The sequence below is a fragment of the Pelobates fuscus genome, chromosome 1 (assembly GCF_036172605.1).
Source record: "Pelobates fuscus isolate aPelFus1 chromosome 1, aPelFus1.pri, whole genome shotgun sequence".
NCBI classification, from domain to species: domain Eukaryota; kingdom Metazoa; phylum Chordata; class Amphibia; order Anura; family Pelobatidae; genus Pelobates; species Pelobates fuscus.
Window position 1 is genome coordinate 488,978,985 of NC_086317.1, and position 22,791 is coordinate 489,001,775.

General features: G+C 45.4%; 1 protein-coding gene across 1 annotated transcript in view; it reads right to left on the reverse strand.

Annotated features, from left to right (window-relative positions):
* Positions 1-14,288: 14,288 nt before the first annotated feature.
* Positions 14,289-22,791, reverse strand: part of LOC134573356 (ecto-ADP-ribosyltransferase 5-like) — a 58,984-nt gene continuing 50,481 nt past the window's right edge. Inside the window, exons 5-6 of the mRNA XM_063433062.1 lie at positions 16,032-16,064; positions 14,289-14,505 (exon numbers count right to left, since the gene is read on the reverse strand). Coding sequence (XP_063289132.1) covers positions 14,345-14,505; positions 16,032-16,064 — 194 coding nt within the window. The 3' untranslated portion in view covers positions 14,289-14,344. The remainder of the gene's footprint in view (positions 14,506-16,031; positions 16,065-22,791) is intronic.

Genomic DNA, 22,791 nt, shown 5'->3' on the forward strand with positions numbered 1-22,791 from the left:
CTTTGCAGGGTTGCATTTGTGAGCAGCGTTTGTGCATTTGAATGTAAGCATGTTTTTGTATAGCGTATTTGTACATGTTGGGTGTATTTGTATGTATTATTGCCATTGGAATGCAAGGGTGTGTTTGTATCTATCGTTGGCTTTTAAATTAAGGTGTGCTTTTGTGTGTAGTGTTGGTGTTTGTTTGAAGGGGTGCTTGCACATCAGTTTAGTGTACTTATACAGGGGTATCTTTGTATGCAATGTTTGTTTGAATGCAGGGTGTGTTTGAATGTAATGTTGGCATTTAGATGCAAATGCACATTTGTAGGATTGGTGTTTGAGTTAAAGGACCACTATAGGCACCCAGAACCACTTCAGCTTAATGAAGTGGTCTGGGTGCCAGGTCCCTCTAGGATTAACCCTTTCTGCTGTAAACATAGCAGTTTCAGAGAAACTGCTATGTTTACCTATGGGTTAATCCAGCCTCTAGTGGTTGTCTCATTGACAGCCACTAGAGGCGCTTCCACACTTCTCACTGTGGTTTTTACAGTGAGAGACGCTGCCGTCCATAGGAAAGCATTGAGAATGCTTTCCTATGAGACTGGCTGAATGCGCACGCGGCTCTTGCCGCGCATGCGCATTCATCCAGGGACGTCAGAAGAGGGAGGAGATTCCCCAGCGCCGAGGGAGCCCGGCACTGGAAAAAGGTAAGATTTTAACCCCTTCCTCACCCTAGAGCATGTTTTCCTGGCACTATAGTGGTCCTTTAAGGAGTTTGTTGTATGTTTCCATGGAGAGCTGGTGTTTGATTTCCCACATACACAAAGGTGCACACATCCTGACCCTGACACAAAGATGCACACACACACGCACGAAAAAACCCTTTCCTTTGTCTTCTTTCTTCCATTCTAAACACATGACCTTGTGTCCCTATGTATAGTCCTGTTGGTAAATAGATTTCCACACAATGATTTGTATTGGCCTCGGATATATTTGTATAATGTTATTATATCACCTCTGAGCCAATGTTTTCCTAAACTAAAGAGGTTTAAATTTGTTAACCTTTCTTAATAACTAAAATGTTCCATTTCTTTTATTAATTTTGTAGACCACCTCTGCACTTTTTCTAGTGACATAATATTCTTCTTTACCAGTGATTTATAAAGAGGCAAAATTATATTCTCGTCCCGAGAATGAATGCCCTTTTTCATGCATGGCAATACCTTATTGGCCTTGGCCACTGCTGATTGACATTGCACATTGTTGCATAGTTTGTTGTCTATAACAATTCCCAAGTCCTTTTCGTGTGTTATCCCTAATTCGCTTCCATTAAGGGTATACGTTGCTTATGTATTCTTTACGCCGAAGTGCATAACTTTGCATTTTTCAACATTAAATTTCATCAGCCATTTGAGTGCCCAGTCCATCAGTATATCTAAATCCCTCTGCAGCAAAGTAATATCTTGCTCACATTGTATTATTTTACAGAGTTTTTACATGGCTTTCAATGCTTTCTTCAAGATCATTTATAAACATGTTAAATAGAAGGGGTCCCAGAACAGACCCCTGAGGGACACCACTTGCCACCTCTGTCCAGCTTGAAGAGTTATCATTAATGACAACTCTTTGTACTCTGTTTTTAAGCCAATGTTCTACCCAAGAACAAGCATTTTCATCTAGACCGATTTCCTTGAGTTTAAACACTAATCTATTGTGTGGAACTGTATCAAATGCCTTGGCAAAATCCAAATAGATCACATCCACAGCAACACCCTGATCTATACTTCTACTTACTTCTTCATAGAATGCGATCAAGTTAGTTTGACATGACCTGTGCTTCATAAAACCGTGCTGATTTTTGCTGATAACCATGTTCTTCTCAATGAATTCTTGAATATTATGCCTTAATAACCTTTCAAATACTTTCCCAGCTACAGACGTTGTTGGTTATGCATCAGAAAGAGACACTGGTAGATAGTGAAGAACAATATTAGGCTTGTGTGGATTAAACAGCAAACATTTATAACATATCAGTTACTTGAACCAGCAGCCAGCAGGGTGAAAGGTAAAGAGAGACAGAGCAAGTGAAAAATAAAACTTCCTTCCTGTGCGTACCAACAAGTCCATATGCATATATAAACAGTACTCTGAACTGCACAGTGCCATCTACAGCTCCAGGACCAGATTAAGAGCCCAGTGGGCCTGGTGCTGACAATTTTGATGGGGCCTAATTACAGAATCTTATCGACCAAAAACACTAAAACAGTCATACCTCCCAAGTGTCATGTATCTGATGGAGATGGTGTTGGAGGGAAACTCAAAGGATGCAGCTATAAGAATACACATACTCTATGCTACTCTCTCTCTAATTTATCCTTTCATCTTTCAAGTAAATCGATACCCCCTAACAGCAGTGTCCAGTGAAGCAGGAAGTCAATGGGCGGGGTAAAAGGGTGGGCCACTGTCGCGAATCATGTGATCAGAACTGCCAAAAGGGGCGAACATGCCCAAAAAGGGGGCATGTCTGTCCAAAGAATTGGACGCCCAGTCCCCTAGTCTTCCAGTGTATCAGTGTTCTCATTTCTCCCTGTGTCCCCATGTCTCAGTGTTTCCCTTGTCACTAGGATACTGGTAGACACTGAGAGACATATGGACAAAGTGAGACATGGGGACACTGACACACCAGGGGACACTGACACACCAGGGGACACTGAGACACTTGGGGACACTTGGAGACATGGGGGCACTTGTGGATACAGACATGGGGACACTGGGAAACATGGAGACACTGGTAGACATTGGGACACAGACACTGGGAGACTAGCGGACACTGGGAGACATGGGGACACAGACACTAGGGACACTGGCTGGGAGGCATGGGGACACTGAGACACTTGGGGACACTGTGAGACATGGGGGCACTTGTGGACCCAGACATGGGGACACTGGGAGACATGGGGACATTGGAAAATTTGGGGGCACTGGGAGACATATGGACACTGGCTGGGAGACATATGGACACTTGGAGAAAGATATTTGGGGACACTGGGAGACATGGGGACACTGAGACACTAGGGACACTGAGAGACATGGGGACACATACACTGGGAGACAAGGGGACACTGGGTGCCACGGAGACACTGAGACACTAGGGACATTGGCTGGGAGACATGGGGACACTGGGAGACATGGGGACACAAACATTTTGGGACACTGGGAGACATGGGGACACTGAGACACTAGGGACACTGACTAGGAGACATGGGGACACTGAGACACTAGGGACACTGGATGGGAGACATGTGGGCACTGGGAGACAGATATTTGGGGACACTGAGACACATGGGGACAATGAGACTCTAGGGTCACTGAGAGACATGGGGACACAGACACCGGGAGCCGTGGGGACACTGAGACACTGGGGACATTGACTGGGAGACACATGTCCCTATGTCTCACAGTGTCCCCTAGTGTCTCAGTGTCCCCAAGTGTCTCAGTGTCCCCTAGTCTCTCAGTGTCCCCATGTTTCCCTGCTGCCTTTCCCCACATCCCTCACTTCCCTGACCTGTAGTATGTCTCTGCAGGCTGGGAGCTGCTGTCTGAACTCTCTGTGCTGTGTAGCTGCGCCCCCGCAGATCAGTGAGTAGAGAGAGGCAGGGAGGGATATCTGCATTTGTATTGCCGGTATTACTCCAATACCGGCACGGCCAGGCAGCCCCAAATAACGACTGTGCTGGTAAAATACCAGTCAGGTGGCAAACCCAAGAGTAGTGTGTAAAAAAATAAAAAAATATATTTTTAAATGGGCCTGGGCCTGCAGCTGCAGCTCCATCAGCCCCTATGTTAATCCGGCCCTGCATGAAGGTCCTGTTCACTAGAGTGTGTAGTCATGAATGTAACCAGTAAAACTTGTTTACAGCCACTGGTTGACCCATACATATTTTAAACTTGTTTAATTTTGTTGTAGCATGACTTGTAGATATGAAGAGCTGGCCCCAAAATGTACTATTTAGCAGATTAGCACCCAGAAAATAAGAATGTTTACCACTGCGCTGTAAGCACACTATTAGATGCTTCTATTTGACTCTCAGATATGAAGAGCAGGCCAGAAAATGTACTATTTAGCAGTTTAGCACCAAAACAATTAGAATGTTTACAATTACTCTGTAACCGCAGTATTAGACGCTTCGATTTGACTCTCAGATATGAAGTGCACGCCCCAAAATGTGCTATTTAGCAGATTAGCAGCAGAACAATTAGAGTATTTACAACTGCGCTGTAAGCACACTATTAGACGCTTCTTTTTGATTCTCAGGTATGAAGTTCACCCCACTAAAATCAGGGATGTTTTAGCCGCAAAGCAAACAAGACATTTGCCTTGGGCGGCATTTTCCAGGGGGCGGCAAAAAAAGCCGCCCCCAAATGCCCAGGGCAAATGTCTTGTTAGCCTCGCAGCTATATTCCGGCTCCCAGCCTCACTCTGCGGCGCGCGAGGGAGCTGAGCAGACAGCTCAGAGGAAGTGCTCCCTTGCCCGCCAGCGCCACCCGCCCAGCAGCCACTGGACCCCCAGGGAGAAAGAGTACCCCCCAGCATTCCCAAAGGTAAGGAGGCTGGGGGTGGGGGAGGGTAAATAAAAAAAAAAGTGTTAATGTGAGTGAGTGTGTGTGTGTGTGTGTCAGTTAGTGTGTGTGTGTGTGTGTGTGTGTCTGACTGTGTGTGTCTGTTAGTGAGTGTGTGTCTGACTGTGTGTTTCTGTTAGTGTGTGTGTCTGTTAGTATGTGTGTGTGTCTGACTGTGTGTGTGTGTCTGTTAGTGAGTGTGTCTGTTAGTGAGTGTGTGTCTGACTGTGTGTGTCTGTTAGTGAGTGTGTCTGTTAGTGTGTGTGTGTGTGTGTCTGACTGTGTGTGTGTGTTTCTGTTAGCTAATGTATGCGTATCTGTCAGTGAATGTGTGTGTGTATTTAGAAGGCGGGGGTGGGGGGGGAAGCGGGTAGGGTCTGGGCTTTGCCACTGTGGGGTGGGCGGCACCGTGGGCTGCATCCTCCAATCATTGTGTTTGATCAGTCCTGTCTATGGGATGTCTATCAGCGATTGGTATAATCTTCCCATGGCTCCCATGTTTTAAGGAACAGGGGGTATGTGTCTCGGATTTGTGCTGTTAGTTTATCCATGAGGTGGGCCTCCTGGATGTTGCGGGTGATTCGTTCCATGTGTGGCATATCTATTTGTAACCAGGTTTGTGCCATGGCTCTTCTAGCTGCCAGTTTGATATGTGCCTTTCTCCCCACATCCCCTCCAGCATGTGTCGGTAGTTGTTTTACCCATACGATATAATTTAACCGGGGTGGTATACCACCTCATGAGTGTCTTGTAACACTGTTCTTGGCGTATCACACATATGGATGCCTTTGCTGCTGCCTCCCATATGTCTTGCCATTCCCCCCCCTCCAGCGTTTGTTGTAGGTCCGTTTCCCATTGTGTCACATATGAGGGGGTGTATGTCTTATCGGATGGTGCACTGAGCTGGGTGTATAGGATAGTGATGAGGCCGGTACGTGGCCCTTCCGACATGCATAGAGTTTCATAGAATGCTAGCTTGGCACTGGCGGCTGTTTTGACCTGTGTCGTGCCGGCAAAAGTCCCGCAATTGGAGGTATCTAAAGTGGTCTCTAGTGGTTAGTGGGGCCAGAGTTTTAAGATCTTCGAATGTTCTGATTGTGTTTGCTTGATATAGCTGATGGTATCGTTGTATGCCCGTGTTTTCAATGCCCCTGAATTCTCTAGCAGCCAAACCCGGTGGGAACGCCTTGTTACGTAGGTAGGGTGTGAGCGGGGATATTGGGTGCATAAGCGCGTGTTTGTGGGTTGTGGAGTCCCAGATTTTTATTGAGTTCAGGATTGCTTGGCAGGTTGTGTTAAGTTCCGGTCTATCGGGTCTTGGGACCCAGATCCAGAACTGTGGAAGATCCGTGCTCATGAGCAGGGTTTCAAGGTCCACCCACCTGTGGGTGTCGGGTGGCGAGTGCCACTCTATTATTTGGGCTAATTGTGCCGCTAAATAGTAGGCGTGTAAGTTGGGGAGACCCAGTCCCCCCTTGCTTCTGGGCGTGTGTAGGGTATGTCTCGCTATCCTGTGCCTCCTCCCGGCCCATATAAATTAGTCTATGGCAGATTGGAGTGGTTTGAGGTCTCCCTTGGTGACCCTCACCGGTAGAGCCTGGAATAGGAACAGGAGGCGCGGTAGCAAATTCATCTTTACACTATGTAGTCTTCCTATCCATGAGATAGGCTTTTCGTGCCATGTTGCAAGGTCTTTTGTTAGTGTGGCCAGTAAGCGTTTGTGGTTTTGCGTTTATAGATCGTTAGTGTCCGGTGGGAGAGTAACGCCTAGGTACTTCAGGGGTCAGCTGGTGATATTCAGTTTGTGTGTTTGGGCCAGCCAATTGATGTCTGGTTCAGTTAAGCCTAACGGCATGCCCATCGACTTCTCAATGTTTATCTTATACCCTGAGACGCGCCTGTACTCCTCTAGAAGGTCGAGGAGGTTGGCCACCGAGTTCTTCGGGTCAGTGAGGGTTAACAAAACGTCATCGGCATATGCCGAGACCTTAAAGTCCTCTGTCGCTATTCGGAAGCCCCTGATCCCCGGATGTTCCCTTATACGTATCAGTAATGGTTCGAGTGCTAGAATGAATAGGAGGGGGGATAGTGGGCATCCCTGTCTCGTTCCATTTTTGAGGGCAAAGGGGCATGGTGCTGTCCCCGGCACCAATGTTTGTGCTCTAGGGTTCGCATAGAGGGCCTGTACTGCAGTGATAAATGTGTCCGGTAGATGCATTTTGCGTAGTAGCGTGAACATGTAGGGCCATAGTACCCTATCGAACGCCTTCTCCACATCCAGGGCGAGGATCAGAGAAGGCGTTCTCGTCCTCCCAGCCCTCCATATGAGGTCAGTGGCTCTCCGTGTGTTTTCATATAACTGTCTAGTGGGGACGAAGCCCACCTGGTCAGCATGTATGTATCTGGTGAGTAATGGGTTCAGTCGGGCAGCCAGTAGTTTGGCGTACGCTTTGAGGTCGAAGTTGATGAGGGATATAGGCCTGTAGTTGGCGACATGTGTCGGGTCCCTATCTGGTTTAGGGATAAGGGTAATGTCTGTATTCGTGAGATCTTGGTGTGGTTTCTCTCCCACGGTCCACTGTTTGTACATGTTGGTTAGGTGTGGCGCTAATTCTTCCTTGAAGGTTTTATAGTATGAGCTCTCAAAACCGTCCGGTCCCGGGGCTTTGTTTCCTTTAAGTCCCGCTATGGCTGCCAGCACCTCGTCAATCTCTATGGGGCTCCCAGCTGCTCTACTAGGTGTGTGGGGAGTCTAGGTGGTAGGGCCTTGTTAAGGAAGGTCGCAATTTCTCCCATGTACTCTGTATTAGTCTCCGTTAGGGTGGGGGCATGATTATATAGACTAGCATAAAAGTGTGTGAATTCTTTGTTGACCTCCGTGGGATCTGTCAGGATTATTCCTTGTTTGTTTCCGATGGCTATTGTTGGAGCCTTGCTAGCTTTGGGTCTGAGGGCTCTCGCAAGGAGGGTGTCCATTTTATTGGACTTCTCGTAAAAGAGCCTTTTTGTGTGGCGGATGTCATTGCTGACCTCCTCCACCATCAGCTCTCTTAGCATTCGTCTAGTGTCTTGGAGAGTTCTCGTTGTGATAGGGGTCGCCGCTTGTTTGTGTTGCATTTCTATTTTACGTAATTGCTTTTGCAAGTCCGTGAGTTTGTCATATTTTTCTTTTTTATGCTGAGTGGCCAGTTTGATGAGGAGGCCCCGTATTACGGGTTTGTGGGCTGCCCAGAGGGTTGTTGGGGAGATGTCTGGTGTATCATTGTGTTGGATATAGTTAGAGATCTCTTGTCTAACGTTCTCCTGTATTTGTGGGATCTTAAGAAGGGAGGCATTCAGTCGCCACTTCCATGGTGTGCGTGTGTTCCTGCTGTTTTTAAAATGATTTCGATGTCTGCGTGATCTGACCATGATCTTAGGTTAATTGCGGTGGTCTTAATCCACTGCATTCCCATTCCGTTCGTGAGAAATAGGTCGATACGCGAGTAGGTGGCGTGTGGGGCCGAATAGAATGTGTAATCATGATCGCTAGGATGCTGGATTCGCCAAGGGTCCAGCAGTCCTGTATTAACCCCTTAAGGACACATGACATGTGTGACATTTCATGATTCCCTTTTATTCTAGAAGTTTGTTCCTTAAGGGGTTAAGCATAAATTTGTGTAGCAGCTTGTCTTGTCCCCCTCTGTTTTGTGATCGCGGGAGCTGTGGGCCCCCTCCCCTGTCTATCGCCGGGCAAGGGGTCGCATTCAGGTCTCCTCCCAGTATCAAGATTCCCCTTGGGAGGTTGTTTACTAGCGTTTCGAGTTCTGTCCAGAACTCTGTTGAGGGTGTGTTTGGAGCGTATACATTTACCATGTGGTACACTTGGGAGTGTAGGGTGCCTGATAGTGCCACGTACCGGCCTTCCACGTCCTTATGTACATTGGTGACTTGCAGTGGGCAATGTTTGTGTATGAGGATTTCGACCCCATTTTTTTGCAGTGGGCACGTGATGCATACGCTCTCGTGTATATGTGGTTTGTTAGAGTGATTCTAGCGTTCTTCGGTAGGTGAGTTTCTTGGACAAAAGTGACGTCTGCCTTTTGGCGCCGCACTTCTCTCAATAATAATCTGCACTTGGTGGGTGTATTTAGGCCATTCACTTTTAAGGAGGTTACTTTTAAGGCCATGTTTCGTGGTGGGTTAGTGTATAATGACTTACCCTGGTCTTGACAGGTCGGTTTAGTATGACTTGTGCCCCTCGGTATCTGTGCCATCCACCCCCGTGGATGCCCCCCAGTAGGGTCGCCTGTGTCCACATCCGGAGGTAGGTGTGGGAGGGTGAGGGGGGGAGGGGGGGTGAGGGGGGTAAAGAAGGTAAACAGAGAAAAGGTTGTAATGGATGTACAACCTAAGTGGAAGCAGATGTACAAGTTATATATACAAGCGGTGAAAACGTTGTGAACTCTCCTGGTTCACTAGTTTGTTGAAAACAGTATAACAAGTAGTAACTTAATCCGGGTCTTATCAATCGCCAGGAGCTGTAGGGGGTGGGCGTCCACCGCGCTGAGGGTATCTCCTCTAACGGGGGGGAAGCTCAGCCGTTACGCACCCTGGCGAGGCTCATATAATATAAGAGCAGCCTATGTCTTCCAAACTGTGGGGGGGGGGGGGGGCTATCCTCTGGATTCCATCCAGTGAGATCTAACCTCTTGCCAGTCCAGCTCAGTTGCCTCGTGTCCCAGTCGGGGGCTTTTTTTTTTTACACACTTATGTCGTCATGTCAGTACATTCTGCATCAGAGTATTGCAGCTATATTTGGCGAATTCATATGGGGGCGGCTTCCACCTCCCATCCCCTAGTTTCCAGTGATTCCGTGTCTAACATTGTGCAGTTTGAGGTCGCTGATGAGGGGCGAGAGGGGGAGCCTCTGCATTAGTCGTGTGCGCATTTACCAATGTGGGGATGCCCTATGTTGCCTTGGGAGGGGAAGTCGCACGGAGGGCCCGGTCCTAGCGTCACACCGGCAAGCGCCGTCCCCCTGAGAGCGCGCCACCATCTTAGACCCTTTCTTGGCTGATCGCAAGTGAGTGCAAGCGTCTCTTGTGGCGAGCTCCCAGTGGGGTGCGCCCCCCGGCACCCGCCCATCACCCACGTGTGAGCGGGCTCCTCCATTCATCTGGCCCAATTTTCCCGCTCTCCCCCTGCTGAGCTCCTCCCCGTCCCCACAACGTTCACTGTCGGTATTTCCCTATGCTGTGTATATTCCGGCGGCAATGTCCCCACTAGTTCCCGTCCTATGGACATGATCCCCCCTAAGCCAGAGAGTTAAAAGTTGTTAGGGTTTTTTTTGGAGTAAGACCCATACTGTACTGTATCTGAGCCCCCTGTATGCCTGTGTGCTGTGTTAAACTGGTAGGCAGTGTGGTCTGATCTACTCCCGGGTCTCCTTTTCCCTCAGGCCTACTAGATCTCCCCCACCGTCCTCCCCAGTCCCCCCGTTTCAACAACGTTAATGACAATCAATTCAACCCCCAGCCAAAGGGCTCTAAGTAAGGCAGTATCGTAGGAATACTAATTAAACCATAAGTTTGCATTCAGTCTATTGACATACGTTACTTAGTGTCCTCATTACGAGTTGGGCGGGAGTTGCGGTCCTCCCAGCTGTCAGGTAGAGTAGGCGCTGCTGCCCCTCCATTCACCGGCAGTTGTAGATCGTCCGGTACCATGATATCCAATTCTTTCATAAAGTCTCTGATGTTGGTTGTAGGGAGCAAGATGGCTGGTGTAGGGCCTTGGAATATTATTATCTTGAATGGGTATCCCCATGCGAATCGAATCCCTTTCTGTTTCAGCAGGTCCGTGACCGGTTTCCATGCCCGTCTGCGGAGAAGTGTTGCTGGAGCGATGTCCTGATATAACTGGATTTCTGTTCCCTCATGCTTGAATGGTCGCGTTCTGCTTTGCTTCAAAATGTCTTCCTTCGTTGCGAAGTAGTGCCATTTCATGATCACATCTCTCGGTGGACCAGTCTTCGGGCCTTTGGCTCTGAGAGCCCTGTGTGCCCTGTCTATCAACCACAAGTGGTCCGGTATGTCTGGTAGATATTGGCGGAAGCATTGAAGTAGCACGGCCTCTATGTCCCCCTCTTTCACCGTTTCGGGGAGGCCTCGGATACGCAGGTTATTGCGTCTCGTTCTATTGGAGATATCTTCCATCTCAATCTCCAACTCGGTGATTTTTTTCTGGAGGGTGTTTGTGATGTTGGCAGTGTCGTCTTGCGCAGCGACCATCCTGGCCACCCTGCGTTCCATTGCTGCCGTACGGGCTCCAATGGCGTCAATCTCTGCCTTAACCTCGGCTGCAGTGCGCTTAATCTCCGACGCCAGGTATCCTTTTACCTCAGCTAATGATTGTAGTATGGCGCCGGAGGAGGCTTCAGGAGCTGGTCCCGGTATGGTGAGTGCGTCCGGGCAGTTTGAGAGGCTGTTGCCCGCGTCCATCGTGGCACCGTGGTGCAGCGGTCTGTGGGTCATCAGCATATCAGCCACTGAGATGGAGTCCTTGGGACCTTTTTTGGTCAGCTTTCGGCTGGACATCCGCGGTGTGTCTACCTGGGCAGTCCAGAGAGGATATGCTTCTGGTTCTGGAGCGTTTGGGTTAGGTTGCTGCGAATTATATTGCTGTTGTATGAGCCTCTGGTGCGGAGCTCTGACTTTAGGCGGCCATCACGGTCGGCAGTCAGACCACGCCCCCCTGTTTTTATGGTTTTTATCTGGCTACTCTTCTACATTCATTTTTGGGAGGAAGGAAGTCGACACTGAGATTCCTAAAAGGGATTGATATGCTGGATTTCTACTATTTTCTTGTAAGTGCAATCAAATAAATAATACTATTTTATAATATACTGGTGCACTATGTCCTGTGTGTCTCTCCATTTCTTATAAGGTCCTAAAAGAAGATAACTGCTATCCGTCAAGTCTTCAAGATTGTTACACGCCTTTACTGCACTTTTATTTTGTAAGTGCAATTTAAATCAGTGCACTTCTGGTGTTTTTTTTTATTTATTACACTATGTTCTTCTATGTTTATTTCGTTTTGTAGATTGTATTTTTTTATACTTGTATCAAGAAGATTTGAAGGTTATTCTTACAATCATACATGTGGTAAATCTATTTTATATACTTTTTATCCACTGGGGAGCACGTGTGTTGTATATAGATTCTTTGTTTTATTATTCCAATAACATCTCAGACTTATCTTTTCCATCTAGACTTCCCAGTTACAGATAAACATTCAATATTCCTCATAATAAATATACTATGGGCCTCTAAGATATGTCTAGCATGATACTGGAAAACACAAACTGTTCCATCATGGCCTGAGATTAAAACTCAAATTAATATCCAGGCAGCCTCAGAGAAATATTTCTGTAATAGAAATGTATCGACTAAAATATTATACAACAAGATTTGGTCAAAATGGATAGCCATTTAAATCAAATTTGGAATTTTCCCTGTGAGAATTATATTTAGTAAAACTTCTAATACTCCAGAGATCTCCAAAATATACTAGATGGGGAAATCTGAGACACCAGAGACAATTAAGATAAAATAAGATGATTGATAGGATTTATTTTAATGGATAAAAAAAAAAATTATATCCCTACCTTTCCCTTGATTCAGAAGGATAAATGCTATGATATATGAACTACGTCATGATACTTTTTTTGACTGGAAAAGTGAGTTCAAGAGACAAGAGACAAGAGGAAAGAGTGGGGAGAGTTTATGTATGTATTTGATTATTTTTAATTATATATCTACATTTACTTATGTATCTGGCCATCTTGTTTAGTCGAACGCGTTCAGCGGTGTTGGGTCGTTGAGTTCATGAAACTCAAATCGGACATGCAACAGCACGAACACAGCTGAACTCTACCTTCTCTGGAACTTCGACTCTTAGACGGGAGTCGAACGGTGTTCGACAATACGAACAACACTTTAACTTTTATAATTATAAAGGGGTTCAGACACCTCTCTACAAAAAGAGCAGTATGTATGGATAGAGTCTATTTTCTCCTGTACAATGAATATGATAATATGACAATACGTGTGGTGGGCTAGAATCCCCCTTTTCTGAATATTAATGGCCTCCTGTGTATTTACGATAACAATCTGCTGACCATTCACTACATTCAGATTACAGGTTATCCCTGGTGAATACAGCGTACCCCATTTACAGGGTTTCAATCAGAGAAGTAATTTTTTTCTAGTTCACTTTATGTTTAAGAATGTCCTACGTAACTTCAATTCACTAAAACACCCATTAGTGAAAGATCTTCATTTTGTGACGTGATTTACAAAAAACTAAGACATTTTATCAAATTTCTAACACAGACAAAAAGGCAGAATATGTTTATTTTAATATGGATATATTTATATATTAACCCCTTCACTACCGAGCACTTTTTGATTTAACAAATATTAGCATAACATTTATTTAAAGCAAGGGACAGCTAGCATATAGACATATCATAACGTGACAAAACAATGTGGTGTATAGATTGCTTTGCAGACAAATATAAAAACTGAAATTATGTAAATGTGCACACTATTTATATTTCACTTATCTATTCATCGTTCATAAAATTATTTGGAAAGCAAAGGTTTTAGACATTGCAGTGTCCTTTATCGTGGAATATTTCACACGGGGTCTGAAATGTTATTATAAAAGCACAATTATACAGTTATTGCAACAGAAACAAATACAATTGGTTAAACGGACGGTGTATGGGTATTTGTAAGAACCCTGGATGCATTACTAGCAGTGCAAAATAATTTCCTTAGAGAGGAAGTGCGATACAAAGCTCTTAAAAACAAATATAAGTAAGCAGCAGATCAAACACACTCAATGCCTCCTCTTCCTTGCCCACATCCGAATTGAAACAATACAGAAGTATCTTGTAAGTGAAAAAACACTTTAAGAATAAAGTGGAGCGACGCTCTAAAAACAATAACAAATGGTTATCTAAGTAGATATTTACCATGTATACATTAAAAACACAATTTAGAGAAAAAATAAAAAAGGCTAAGATAACAATTATTTATTGTTTCTAGAGTGTTTTACTTACAAGATACTTCTATATTACTAACAGTACATCTTACTGAAAATGACAACAGAATGTCAAAACAATCTCTGAATTTTAGCATAATGTTCACAGTAAATGCAAATAAATCATATATTTCTAAACAAAGGTATGTAAAACTGCTATAGCAATCTTCATCAAACTCAGGACTGCTAATGTTATACTAAAACTAAAATGGTAGAGTCCATTCCTTCCTCCACTCTCCCTGACTGTAGGATTGGAATGATCCATTGAAACTTCCTGTACTTCCTGTACCAGTGAGATGATATTTAACCAGTGGCTTCTGGCAGAGAAACTAGTTCCTCTATAGTCTAGAGTATAAATAAAGGTGAGTAAGGCTTTATGGACTAGATTTCATTCTTCAAAATACATGATAATAACATTTATAAATGATTTAGGTAATGGTAAAAAAATCACAAAGATAAAAAAAAATACTTAGTATGCATAGTATATGTATTTTGTTTATCTTTCAGATTGTTAAAAAAAATATAAAACATTAAAACAGGCAGCAAATGTTGATAATGTAAATTAATAAACAATATTAATTACAATCGTGGACGAATTTACTCAGAACATTTGGAAGTCAGATGGGTTAATATTTTGTGGATTACGTAGATTTTATGGCAATTTATGTAAATTATTTAGTTGATTAAGTAGATAATTTGGTTGATTAATGTAAATAATTAGGTGGTTTGTGTTGTGATAAACCCAGCGATGGACGAGAGTGAGTCTGGTGAAGATCATCCAAATCCAGAAGCCGGAGAGACCTCCTCCATGAGCTGCAAAAAAAAAAAAGAATTCACAGCATTGTCTGCATCTTATAAAATAAACTTATTGTATCAATACTGTGTTTAGAAAATGAAAAGGAGGAATTTTTATTTGTTCATACAATGATGCCCATATCTCCCCTTGGAGACACAAAGCTCCTTCTTGCTCTTCTCAGAGCTGCCGGGATCTGCAGGAATATACTTATTATATTGTCCCCGGCTGTATCGAGTCCATGGTTTTCACTTTTTCACTATATGATGGGAGACAACATCTGTAGCGGGCCAATGGTAACTCGACTGGTTACGTCACCAAATACATACCGAAGAGACCCATTTCTCCCCCCTCCCCCCCCCCCCCCTAACAGGAGGACTTAGTGCTACAGGTACAACAACAACTTTATTGGCCATACTCGTATTTATACTTTCCCCATGCAAGGGGTAGAACACACACAATGATAATGTCCCCTCCCTGGGTCCTACCCCTCCATGAGGTCACACAACGGAACCAGAATCCCAATCCCTTTTGTCTCCTGTTCCTGCCACTCAGTGCCCCCTCCCAGGGTCTTCACCCTCCCAGGGGCCTTGCGGTCCCTTTGTCCCCAGTTCCTGCCACCCCTACCTCCGGTGGCCAGGGGTCTTCCTCCCATGAGCCTCTGTAACTGGTAGCCCCAGCGCGGAAAAGCTTCCTACTTTTGTGACTCCCAGCCACAGAAAGCCAGCAAAACTGCCATTGTCCCAAAGGAATGTCCCCATTAATCTCAGGGACCCCCAGAACAGTAATCGGCATGAACAGCCTCCGTTTGCAGGGTCCCTGGGTGAAAGGGACCAGGCAAGGGAAGTGTCCCCATTCAGGACATGAATGCTCCCCCCTGGTCGCCGCTCATCTATCCGAACGGTGGCCATCCAGGGAAGCACTCATTAATTACTTCCCTTGCGGTTTCACACTTATGTTGCAAGTTGCCAACGTTCTAACTGATTGATGTGAAAATTCCAAAGGGCACTGGGGAGGTCCTCGTTCGGGAACTGAACGAGACGAGAAGCAATCCGTGAGTGCTCCCCCTGAAAGTGTCCATCTAATGAACGGGTCGCCACCCAGGGTCGGCCCGCGCCGAGGCTTTCCTTGCGGTTTTCACACCTCGTTAGAGAGGTGTGAAAGTTCTAACTAAACATTCTAAATGGGATCTTGGGGTGGTCCCTGTTCGGGAGACGAATGGAACCCTTTCGCATGAACTCTCCCAAATGGGGAAAAGGTAAAACATACACAGATTCACAAATACATGGGGGAAATATAGGCAATCACATAAAGAGAATTCATGAACGGCAAGGTCCCGCTACATCGTTCACAGAACAGAGCTCACTATTCAAACTATAGTATACAAAAGGAAATGTATTCTATTATTTTATTGGTAAAAGGTGGAATCTAAGATGTGTCTCTGTCTGTTGGAAGTTTCCATCACTTGGTAAATAAAGGGGAATAGGGGAATGCACTATTTAATGTCCCAACCATTTAATAATTCTATAAATCTTTAACATCTTACCCGTGCTGCAGACTGGATCAGTGCTTTTGGTGCCTGTAGAAATTATAAAATACGTTGTTTTAATTTGAATATTTCCAAATACACATAATTTAGATTGATCCATCTATTGATTATTTAAATGGTTTAAATCCAGGTGAACACGGGCAACTGGTAGCCAGAAAATGGTGCCTCCAGCTACCCTTACGGCTACGGTGTCCCGGTGTGTTGGCTCTCTGGGATGAGGTTATTCTGGTGTCCCGGTGTGTTGGCTCTCTGGGATGAGGTTCTTTTATTAGTAGGGTCATGATGGCGCCAGTATCTCGTAGGCCATTGGCTACCTTTCCATTAACACGGAGAGTCTGCCTGTGTTGTTGCCTGTTGTCCCGGTTAGCTGCTTGGACTGGGTCAGCATCATGTAGGATGCCCCAATGTTCCTCCTCTTCAACGCAGTGGGCAGCAGGCATTGATATGCGGGGGTTCCCCCCTGCTGGCTTTCTCCAAGACTGGGACTGCCTGGCTGGATTCAAAGGGCAGTCTGGCTTTTTGTGCCCTAGCTGTTTGCACCTGAAACACCTGATGGGTTGTGAGTAGTCCTGTGAGTTGAACCTGGGCTGCTGAGAATAAGTGGCAGCTGGAGGTGATGGTGTAGGGCGGTACGCATAGGCGTGCGCACGGGGTGTGCCGGGTGTGCCTGGGCACACCCTAATCCCCGCAGCACGCCTATGTATTGAGACCGGCAGGGGAGATCTCGGGATCTCCCCTGTCGGCTCATGCAGAGCCGGCGCTATCCGAGCGCCGGCTCTGCTCTAAGCCTCCCTCCCCACCGACCCACAGGCAGGGAGGGAGGCAGGAGAGGACCCGGGGAGCTCTTGCCAGCAGCTCCGCCGGGTCCTCTCGCGGGATTCTGAGCGTTGCCGCGGTTACCGCGGCAACGCTCAGATCTCGCGAGAGTGAACTCTAGCCTTCAAGGCTAGAGTTCACTCTCCACTGGACCACCAGGGAAGGCAGCAGCAGAAGTGATCCCCCCTCCCAGGCATAATGTAAGAAGGGAGGGGGGATATTAAGAAATCTGCCCCCACCTCCACTGGACCACCAGGGAAGGCAGCAGCAGCAAGGTCCCCCCTCCCTACATAAGGTAAGAAGGGAGGGGGGATATTTACCAAACGGCCCCCACACAATACACACAATCCCCCAAACATACAGCACACACACACAGCACCCACATACAGCACACAAACAGCACCCCCACACACACATCACCCTTACACATACACACTAACAGCACCCTTACACATACATCACCCTTACACACACACACACACACTAACAGCACCCTCACATATACACACTAACAGCACCCTTACACACACACACACACACACACAGCACCCTTACACACACACACAGCACCCTTACACACACAGCGCCCTCACACACACATCGCCCTCACATATACACACTAAAAGCACCCTTACACACGCATACAGCGCCCTCACACACACCCGCGTTTTAACACACACAGCGCCCTCACACACACACACAGCGCCCTTACACACACAGCGCTCTTACACACACAGCGCTCCTTAAACACACAGCACCCTTACACACATCGCCCTCACACACACAGCGTCTACACACACACACACACACACACAGCAGTATATATATATATATATATATATATATATGCGGCGTGTGTTTTTGTGCTTTAGGGTGCACACCCTTATACAACTGGCTGCGCACGTTAATCTCATAAGAGCAGACATTAGACTGTGAGAGTAGGACCTGCCAAAGATGGGGTACATTGACGTTGTGGCAGGCTTATGCAATGTATGATCATATAATGTAACTAAATCCCCATTTTTTTTGCCTAGATTAGGTGTTTTTAAAAAAAACTTTTACAAACTAATAAAATCTGTCAACATTGAAGTTGCTGTTTAGTAGATAGGAGAGTGCGCTGGATCTTGTGTATTTATTGTATAATATGGCCCCCAGCAGCACCCCATTTAAGCATGTTTAGGTGAGTGCAACCATCCCCCCATGTTTCCTATATATATTTGGGAGTCTAGCCAACTCCTTGGTTCTGCACCCCTCCCTGTTACAGGTGCCTCATCTCAGGTCCCTATTTAGCCTTGTACTGCAGAGAGCCTCAGATGGAATTTTTTCCCAAGTAAGTGGTTAATCTCATAAGAGCAGACATTAGACTGTGAGAGTAGGACCTGCCAAAGATGGGGTACATTGACGTTGTGGCAGGCTTATGCAATGTATGATCATATAATGTAACTAAATCCCCATTTTTTTGCCTAGATTAGGTGTTTTTAAAAAAAACTTTTACAAACTAATAAAATCTGTCAACATTGAAGTTGCTGTTTAGTAGATAGGAGAGTGCGCTGGATCTTGTGTATTTATTGTATAATATGGCCCCCAGCAGCACCCCATTTAAGCATGTTTAGGTGAGTGCAACCATCCCCCCATGTTTCCTATATATATTTGGGAGTCTAGCCAACTCCTTGGTTCTGCACCCCTCCCTGTTACAGGTGCCTCATCTCAGGTCCCTATTTAGCCTTGTACTGCAGAGAGCCTCAGATGGAATTTTTTCCCAAGTAAGTGGTTAATCTCATAAGAGCAGACATTAGACTGTGAGAGTAGGACCTGCCAAAGATGGGGTACATTGACGTTGTGGCAGGCTTATGCAATGTATGATCATATAATGTAACTAAATCCCCATTTTTTTTGCCTAGATTAGGTGTTTTTAAAAAAAACGTTTACAAACTAATAAAATCTGTCAACATTGAAGTTGCTGTTTAGTAGATAGGAGAGTGCGCTGGATCTTGTGTATTTATTGTATAATATGGCCCCCAGCAGCACCCCATTTAAGCATGTTTAGGTGAGTGCAACCATCCCCCCATGTTTCCTATATATATATATATATATATATATATATATATATATATATGCGGCGTGTGTTTTTGTGCTTTAGGGTGCACACCCTTATACAATAGGCTGCGCACGCCTATGGCGGTACGACTGCGGTTGGTAGGCGGCAGCTGGAGGGGGTGTTGCCGATCGGTAATCCACCCGAGCTGTTGTCTTGACCACAGGATTATCCAGCTTGTGGGCGTCAGTGTACTCGTCCACTAGGCGAGCTGCTTCAGGAAAGATGAGAGGTTTTCGGTCCCGGACCCACTCCCTGACTCCCAGGGACAGCTTGTCAAAGAAGTGCTCCAGTAGGAACAGCTGCAGCACCTCTTCCCCGGACACTGCTTGGCATCCAGCGACCCAGTGGAATGCCGTGCGGTGTAGGCGGCATGCCCACTCTGAATAGGAGTCTCCATTCTGTTTACTAGGGTCACGGAACCGCCTTCTGTATGCCTCTGTTGTGACTGCATACCTGGACAAAAACGCTTCTTTCACTAGCCCATAGTCGGTAATATCCTCGTCTGGTATGGCCCTGAAAGCTTCGCTGGCCCGGCCAGACAATTTCCCAGACAAAATGGTAACCCATTCATCCGTGGGCACCTGGTGTAGTGCACATTGCCGTTCAAAATCGGCAAGGTACCCATCAATCTCTCTTCAATGAAATTCAATGAAATTTTTAAAAGCAGCAAAATGTACCTTTCTCTTTTCTGTTGGTACTGTTGTTACTTCCGCTGCTGCAGCACCTCTTTGCTGAAGGTGCGGCCGGTTTGCATCCACAGCTGCTATAACTCATTCTATAATCTCTATTGTAGGATTGGGACCATAATGTCTTATGTTGACAGCCCGATCAAAACTTGCCTATTCGGGTGTCCTGTCTGTTATGCTGGATCTTTCGGCTCTATCCATTTCGACCAATTCTGCAATGATGTCCATCTTCATACAGTTGCTGGCCGGTCTGCCCCGGTTCTCCAGTAAGTCCTTGAGGGTGGAGCGCTTTAGTGGTTCATACTGTCCTTCCATTGGCTTGTGTCACCTTGTAGCTGTCCTTCTGGGCTGTGGGAATCATCCCACTGCTGCCACCAATTGTAACGGTACCCCGAGTATAGAAGGGGTTAAAGCAGTTTAGGATATTCCCTTCCCGAGTATAAAGGCAGCTACCGAACACTTAAATCATATGAAACAATAAGTATATGAAGGTGGACACTCCCATATGGGACCTGGTGGAAAACTGTGACAAAATGTTACATTGACCAATCATAACAGTGTAGGGATAAACACTCCCCTTTGAACAGTATGGGACCCTCCTCTCGATCCTGGAGATAATTGGGAAGTAACTCAATTATCTCCGAGGATAGAGCATACCCTCCATTTTATACAGGATAATAAAACTACATCAAAATACACAATTATAAAACTCCCAAACAGAATCCCCACATTCAACGTATCCCCAGATAGCTTAGATCTGAGCGCACAATATTACCGAATAGCACTCAGATCCCATACACACAGTCCAATCGCCATGGAGCCAAAGTCTTTCACATAGTATTTTGTTATACCAATGGGCTCCATGGGATAGCTATCTGGGGTGTCTCTGTTCGTATGGCAAAGCACCAAACGGTACAGCGTTCGTATGAACGGAAGAACACATGAAGGGAGGTCGGCGGCTTCAGCGGTGTTCGTGTGAAAATATTGTCTATTTTCACTTCCGTTAAATCGTCGACGAACACCGCTGGGCATTCGTATGTCCAAGATTGCCGCCGCCACGTGTTCGTTCATACAAACGACGACCACCCGTGGCAACGCTCTGACCCCGCGGCTCTCGCGAGAGTTGCAGAGGGAGCTGACCTGGGAGCTGCACGGACGGAGGAGAGAGAAGGGAGCTGACAGGAGCTGCGGTGAAGGTAAGTTACAGCTTCCTGACAGCCCCCGGTCCATGTCTGTATTATGGCAATGAAAATTGCCATAATACAGACAACTGACTCGAGTATAAGACGAGTGAGTGTTTTTCAGCACAAAAAATGTGCTGAAAAACTCGTCTTATACTCGAGTATATACGGTACTTGGGTATGTTGTTAGACCCCAATCTATCTTTTGGTCTCCACATAGAAAAACTTGCATCTAAACTTTATCCAAAACTAGGTGCCCTGTACAGAAACAAATCCTGCCTATCATTGATTATGGGGATGTAGTATATGCATCTGCATCGCAATCCCACATTAATAAACTCAACACATTGTATAACTCGTTCTGCCGATTTGTGCTACAATGTAATTACAGGACCCACTATTGTGATATGCTAAAAGAACTAAACTGGCTGTCGCTGGAATCCAGACGCACCCTTCATCTTTCCAGCCTTGTGTTTAAGAGCTTTTCTGTTAAACTCCCACCCTACCTGAACACAATGCTTTCCCCGGCTGTTCCCACTTCCTATAACCTCCGATCCAGTACCAACACTTTAGTTAGTCTACCTCAATACAAAAAGAAAGCAGCCCGATCCTCCTCCTCCTACAGAGCACCGCAATTGTGGAACGACCTCCCGCACAATTTAAAATCTTCCCTAAGCTTAAAGTCCTTTAAGAGATCCCTCTCTACATACCTCAAAACAGAATGCACCTGTCATTGTTGATTATATATTTCCTACCTGTTCTATGTTAAAGTTTGTATATATTGTATATTAATATTGTTTTTGTATTTTATTGTACACTAACTGTAACAATGCAATGATTTGTGGACCCAGGACATACTTAAAAACGAGAGAAATCTCAATGTATCTTTCCTGGTAAAATATTTTATAAATAAATAAATAAATATACATTACTTGTGTATATGTGCATGTCTCTGTGTGTGTGTGTATATAGGCCTTCATGCATATTCTGAACTCTTGGATGTGAATTCATGTATTCTTAATCTAAGTAATTTTTTTACTCTGCTGTTTTTTTCTCTGGTCGCTTTGCAAAAACCGCACATTTGAGATCTCCCCAAAGTGGCTTGATTATATTAGGGTCAGGAGACTGTGATGGCCACTCCAGAACCTTCACCTTTTTCTGCTGTAACCACTGAAGGGTCAACTTGGTCTTGTGCTTAGGGTCATTGTCATGCTGTAAAGTCCTTTTCTGCTCCCCATGGTTCAGTATCTAGCCTTCTCAGTGCATTCACGTGAGAGCTAACAAACTCATTGACTATTTATAGGTATAGGACCATCAATACAGCCTACAGACAGGTATTTTTGTGAGAATATAGTCTGTCAATATTCCTCTAGGCTGTAAATATATACAGCGTCAATCCCTCCATAGTTTACATACAGACTCACTTATAGCGTGTCACTTTATTTTCACTGCAGTTGGGGTGTTCACAGAGCAAGTTATAATTATAAAGGGGTTCAGACACCTCTCTATAAAAAGAGCAGTATGTATGGATAGAGTCTATTTTCTCCTGTACAATGAATATGATACTATGACAATACGTGTGGTGGGCTAGAATCCCCTCTTTCTGAATATTAATGGCCTCCTGTGTATTTACGATAACAATCTGCTGACCATTCACTACATTCAGATTACAGGTTATCCCTGGTGAATACACCGTACCCCATTTTCATGGTTTCAATCAGAGAAGTATTTTTTTCTGTTTCACTTAAAGTTTAAGAATATCCTACATAACTTTTGTGACGAGACCAATGCATTGGAGGAGCCTGGTTGCCTGCCTGCCTTTATTTTCCTATGCAGAAAGGTCTATTCATGTATTTCTGCCCTGGCGTTCGGTAGATTTTCGGATTTACTGAATGAACTCATTTAACCCAGATAGCTATGCCATGGAGCCTATTCATGTAATTAAAGACTTTGGCTCCATGGCAATTGGAGCTGTA